Genomic DNA, 6,079 nt, shown 5'->3' with positions numbered 1-6,079 from the left:
TCATCTAAATGTTCTGGGATTCTCATTCTTCTCAGAGTCAGCCACAGTTTGTTATGATCCACACAGTCAAATGCCTTTGCATAATCAATGAAACACAGATTGACATTCTTCTGGTATTCTCTGCTTTCAGCTAAAATCCATCTAACATCAGCTACAATATCCCTAGTACCATGACCCCTTCTAAACCCCGCCTGGACTTCTGAGAGTTCTCTGCTGATGTACTGGATTTTTTTTTTTAAGCCAGTCAAATTTAGCAGTGGGGGGTTGTATACCAACTTTAGTTGCACTGATGTTAATAGTTTCTGATAACCCACTACCATCGGACCAGCCTGGATTTTTAATAGTACCCAATAATTGTTTTACTTTTTCACTGGGCTTTCGTTTGATTTATAGAAAGTTACTATAAAGAAAAACATTCATCCAGTCCCTTGGCATCTCCATTTCCTTTTCAATTTCCGTGCTTCATTCTTTTGAACTGTTGCGAGATTAGAAAAGAAGTTATATAAAAATTTAAATAAGCATGCAGTTAAAACGTAACTAGAGGTAATAAAACAAGTTTTTAAAAAAAGTATATACATATATATTTATACACATTCCCGCGAATGACATTTACACAAACGTTAAATTCAGTGCCACAGGATGTATAACTTCCGTGATGGCTTTTTTTTAAACTGGTATGCGACGCCTCCTGTCTTCCCCTCACACCCCGGTCCGCGGCTCTTGGGCTGAGCGCCCTGATCGGTGTCTCCTCCTCTGTCTTCCCCCTCACACCCGGGTCCGCTGCGCTCCGTGGGGTGAGCGCCCTGATGAGCCAGGCCAAATGCGCCTGCGCGCCGGGGCCTTGGCCGGGCCCTGGCGGCCATACCTCGCAGTGCAGCATGTTGGCGCGGCGGACTTTCAGCGGGCTGTAAGGGACGCCGTCAGAGCTTTGTCTTAGGAGATGGGCTGCGTGTTTGCTTCCTCTGCTCTTTTTTTACTGCGAAGCAAAACTTGCAAAGAGTTCTGAAAGTCCTTTTCCCTGCACTGTCGAGGGTACAATACGTATACGGTTACTAAGAAACCCGAGAAGGGTTGAGTGAGTTAGGTTTTGTGTGCGTGTGTGTGCGCGCTTTCCACTTTGACGGACTTTGTTTTGATATCTGCGCCTGGGCCTCGGTCTTCGTGAAATTGAGAGCTACTCAGCAGTCCGCGATTATTTATTTTCGTTTTCTTGAATCCTGCGTTTGGGGGCGAAAGCAAAGAGCTGGTTTCCTTTGTTAGCCCAATAAATGCTTTTTCTGAAGATGGACCTGCTGAACTACCAGTACTTGGACAAAATGAACAACAACATCGGCATTCTGTGCTACGAAGGTGGGTGTCCGCGCCCTAGGGTTGAGGCCAGGGCCGCAAGGGCCGGTGCGGAAACACTGCCCTTTGGGTTTCGTTCCGCGGACTTGTGAAAGTCGGGGTGCTGGCCGCGGTCGCCGCTTTGGGCCCCGCTCGCAGGAGTGGCCCCGAGTTTTGTTCAGACAGTGAATCACTCGTGTCGTGCGTACGGGGCGGGAGGGCAGCCGCGGCCCAGCATAGACCGGCCCTTTGTTCGCCTCGCTATTTCCTGTCCAGCTCGGGCAGTTCTGACATTGAAGGCCGTGCCCTCCACGCTCGATTCCGGGGTGGAAGGAGTGGGCCAGCGCCCCGGGCGGAGCTCCCACGTCGGTCTACTCCAGCTGCCCGGGCCCCTCACTAAGGGGGACGGCCAGGCGGGACTGGCGCTAGGAGACCTTGGCTCTCCTTGGTTGCAGCCCGAAACATGGAGGGGACATCTTCCTGGTCTCCATGTTCTCTCCTAGCGCACACAGGGAGGAAACTTGAGACGGCGGTGATCTGGTTCACTTATATTTTTCATGTAAAATTCTCAGGCCTGTCTTCTCAATCTGTTGAAAACTTGGCTTGCCCCCTCCCAAGGAAAACCACGAGACGTGTTCCTGTTTTTATTTAACTCTCTGGCGAAGTAGATTTAAAGTTTCTAAAAGGTGGTGCGGGTTTCCTCGCACAACCTCAAACTCCCAGTTTTACTTGTGAGGATCCACGTGAATTGCTTTCTTTGAATCGACTGCCTTAAGTATCCTTCCCTTAGAATTTGGGCAGACGAGAGAAGTAGCGACGGACAGCCATAGTAGGTAAGCCTGTGAAAGAAACACATGCAGCTTTAAAAACCAAACCCAAACATTTTTTAGCAAATAAGGAATTAAAAAAAACACTTGAGGTATTAGTAATATATTTTTAAAACTTGTAATGATTACCTTATGAGAGGAATATAGGGATTCTTAGGAAATTGATTAGTTTTTTAATGTCCTGCTGATATTGCTAAAGAGCTTATAGAAAGCTTGTTTTTCTTGATTTATTGTGTAGTATGCAATATATATGAGAATTGTTTTCTGATGTGCCTGGTTACTTGGGAGAAAGAAACTTTGAAAGCTGAGTAGATATTTGGGATAATCTAGAGTATGTTTGGTTTAAACATCTGCTGCTGTTGTCCTTATTATAAAAGTTAACGTTATTTTAACACCAAAATAAATAATACAGGAAATGAATAAAAATACACAGTAAAATCTGAGTGGTGTTTATATTCTGGTGGTTTAGTCAGTGTAAACACCGCACACATCTGCTCTGAGCCAGAGAGAGAATGTTTTGAAGATGGGCATACTTCTTAAAAAGGGGACTGACTCTAAGAAGAGTTGGAACAAAGGTGGTTCTTTAAACCCAACACTTAAAGCAGATTCATGAGATAATATCAGCTCACCAGCGTTTCAGGAAAATTGAATGTTACAGGTGGTAGGTAAGATGATTTCATTCACAGAAGAAAGTTCCACATCTCTTAAGAATATTCTAAAATTAGTAGTTGTCAGAATGAAGAGCTGATTTTAACTGAATTCTCTAGGTTATACCATATTCTTTAGTTGTGTTAGTCACAATTCTTTCCTGAAAAATAAGTGAGTGTCTGCCCTATTCTCTAATAATTTATGTGCAGATAGGTTTTTAGCTGATTCTTAATAACATGCAAGACCTTTGTAAAGTCTCCCGTGATTTAGGTGTGGATTCTCTCACTTCGTAACTGCAGCTCAGCCCCTGCCTTTTGCCAGCACTGTCTATAATTAGGATTTAGAGGACAAAAGAAAAAGAACTACAAATGGTGGTAGTAGGTTTGTGGAGCGGACTCCTCAGGTGTGAAAAAGAAGAAAGTTGCCATTGGACAGGAGGAAAACAAAGTCTGGCTAATTCTGGAAACTACCTAATTGTCTTCACTAATGATCAGAAATTAGCAGGCTCTGCTTGCGTTAATGCATCTGTTACAAGGCTCCTGATTTATGGTAACAATCTTAAATTGATCATGGTTCTTTCCCGTGACTCCACCCTTCATAACCCGCCCCCCCCCTTCCATGTACGTTTACTAGAACCCAAGTTTACTTCCATCTCTCTGAAAAGGTCCTAGGAGAATCCTGCCCCTCGTGTTTTCCTTTGAACCCCTGATAATACGTCACTGCTAGGATGTAAGCCCCTTAGAGTCAGACAGTTGTACCTACTTCTCTTCTGTAGCCCCACGTGCTAGCACAGTGTCTGATTAGGCTCTAGGAGATAGTTTGGGAGGAGTGGCTGATTAGGAAAAATTAATGAAGTCTTCCAGTGGCAGTTGTAGACCCATTTAGCACTTAATTGTGTATTATCTTGTATTCACTATGGAGTCTTATAGCATAGTAGTTAAATTGCTTAGCTGCTAACTGAAAAGTCCAGTTTGAACTCATCAGCCACTCTGTGGGAGAAAGAAGTGAGCTATTTCTTTGAAGATGTACAGCCTGGGAAACTACAGGGCAGTTCTCCTTTGTCTTAACAAGTTGGCCGTGTGTCAGAATTAACCTGATGGTAATGGGGGCTTTTTCCTTTTTTTAAATTCTTTATCTAATGGGAGTTCAGTATCCGTGTTATAGAATATTGAAGATACCATGGACTGCTAAGAGAACAGGTCTGGAGAGGGTGAAACCAAATTGCTCTCTGGAGGCAAGAATTATGAAACTCTGTCTCACAAAACTTAGAGCATGTTGCCAGGAAGGACTAATCCTTAGAGAAGGACATTATTTATGATTGGAAGGATGGTGGGTCAATGTAGGAAAGAAAGACCCTGGATGAGATGGATTGACACAGTGGCTTGGGTGATAGGGACAGATGTCTCAGACAGTGAGATTGACTCAGGATAGGTCAGGGTTCAGAGTTAATTAGTGTTCATTGGGTGGCTGCTATTAGTTATGGTCTGCTTGAAAGCACTTAACAACAATGGGAGTTTTGGTGGCCTAGTCAGTCAGGATTTGTGTTAGAAACACAGAGACCTAGCCTATGGTGGTTCAAATGCACCTGGGTTGCCATGAGAGAAAGACAGTCTCTTCCTCTGTTATTTACAGCTTTAGGAACCCAATGGAGGATCCGCTGTGGGTCAGTACCTAACTCTATGTCAGTAAAAGCAAAGCCAAGGGATAGTTGGCCTTCTGTTGATTTTTGGTGATCCTGTGCATGTTAGCATAGAACTTTGCTCAGTAAGTGTTTTCAGTGCTTAATTTTTTGAAACTGAGTTGCCATTCCCTTGGATGGATTTGAACTAATAACCTTTTAATGTTAACTTTCACCACCCAGAGATTTCTAGGAGATGTCTTAGATAGCATCTGATATTTACCTTGCTTTTGTCAAGGAAGCTGAGGTTCAGAGAGAGAAATTTCATATCTCACCATATTCAGAAACTTTGTTACAGAAGTGGTTTTGCTTATTCTGTGATCCCATCCTACTTCTCCCTAAAACAGCATCGTCTCCTTAATTTCTTCTGGGTTGTGTCTTATATGCCGTCATAGCCCTTAGCCTAGAGGTGGCATTCTAGATGGCAGACTCACCATGTATTTCCCACTTCTTAGCTGTTCTGGACAACCAGAGGACCACAGGCCTCGGGGACCTACCCTGCTTAAGTTCACTCTTCTACTTACACTGGCCCTGAGGTTTGCTCTTCCTTTTTTCTTGATTATGTAGGGTACGTAGGACCTTTGTGGATGCTTTTTTACCAGAGCTAGGATAAAGAGAAAAGGATAGACATTACTCAAGATGATGCCTTATTCTAATGATTTAATTACTTGGTGCTCAGAAATTATAATAAATGTGCACAGCCCTAGTAGCTCAGTAGTTAAGCATTAAGCTCTTGACTGAAAAGTTGGACTTTCAGATTCACTTAGCAGCTGTGGGACAGTCAGCTTCCGTAAAGAGTATGGCCTAGAAAACCTCATGGGGCAGTTTGATTTTGTCATTTGGAGTTACTGTGAATTGAAATTGCTTTGGAGCCTAATAACAGCAGCACATGTACTCATGGTTGACTGTAGCTTTAAGCTGTTAGTAATGCTTTAATTATGGGTTGGGAGTCATTACTGTATAATTAGATAGAAGAGTTTCCCCCTCTTTTAATTTAATCGTGTGGTTTATTTGGGGAGAAAGTAAGAAGAAATTGTATATTGTGATAAGTTCTGCAAGTTTTACCACTACATATTGTTTTAGAATGGGATTGCTCCAGCCCATATTTCATTACTGGTTACATTTAAATTACATTTCTGGAACTGGAGGGAAACTGCACACAGCAGAGTTGTTGAGACCTAGGGGTGGGTGAGGCTGGATGACAGATCTTTTGCCAGTCTAACCACCACTGGTGGAATGGAGTCTTGGTCTCATTGTTTGTCTAATGAGCTCAGAAACTTCAGGAATCCTGGGGTCATTGGATGCTGTTAAGGTGAGAAGGTGGAGAAGGGAGCCCTGAGAACAGATGAGCTTTCAGTTCTTGGTGTTTTCCAAAGAAAGACATCTTAACAATTTTGTTGAACACTTTTGTTTAAGTTGTTATGTGCTGTCCTGCTCTATCCTGTGCCAATCACAGTGCCTCTGACACACCCATCCTGATTACTCCAGTCACTGAATCAATCCACCTCATAGAGGGCCGTCCCCTCTTGCGCCGTCCCTCCACCCTCCCAAGCATGTCATCCCTCTCCAAGGACCTGTCCCTCCTTGCAACATGCCCAAA

General features: G+C 43.6%; 1 protein-coding gene across 2 annotated transcripts in view; it reads left to right on the top strand.

Moving 5' to 3' along the window:
- VGLL4 (vestigial like 4 (Drosophila)) overlaps nt 1-6,079 on the top strand; it is a 238,315-nt gene that overhangs the window by 57,757 nt on the left and 174,479 nt on the right. The window contains exon 1 of one of the 2 annotated variants that reach the window (XM_006900545.1): nt 1,269-1,350. The exons of the other annotated variant lie outside the window; for it this stretch is intronic. Coding sequence (XP_006900607.1) covers nt 1,269-1,350 — 82 coding nt within the window. Of the gene's footprint in view, nt 1-1,268; nt 1,351-6,079 lie in introns of those variants that run through there. 2 annotated transcript variants of the gene reach the window in all.

The sequence above is a fragment of the Elephantulus edwardii genome, unplaced genomic scaffold, assembly GCF_000299155.1.
Source record: "Elephantulus edwardii isolate Elephantulus edwardi_28Jun2011 unplaced genomic scaffold, EleEdw1.0 scaffold00288, whole genome shotgun sequence".
Classification (NCBI taxonomy): domain Eukaryota; kingdom Metazoa; phylum Chordata; class Mammalia; order Macroscelidea; family Macroscelididae; genus Elephantulus; species Elephantulus edwardii.
Note: the sequence above shows the minus strand (reverse complement) of the source record. Positions and strands in the feature narration are given on the sequence as shown.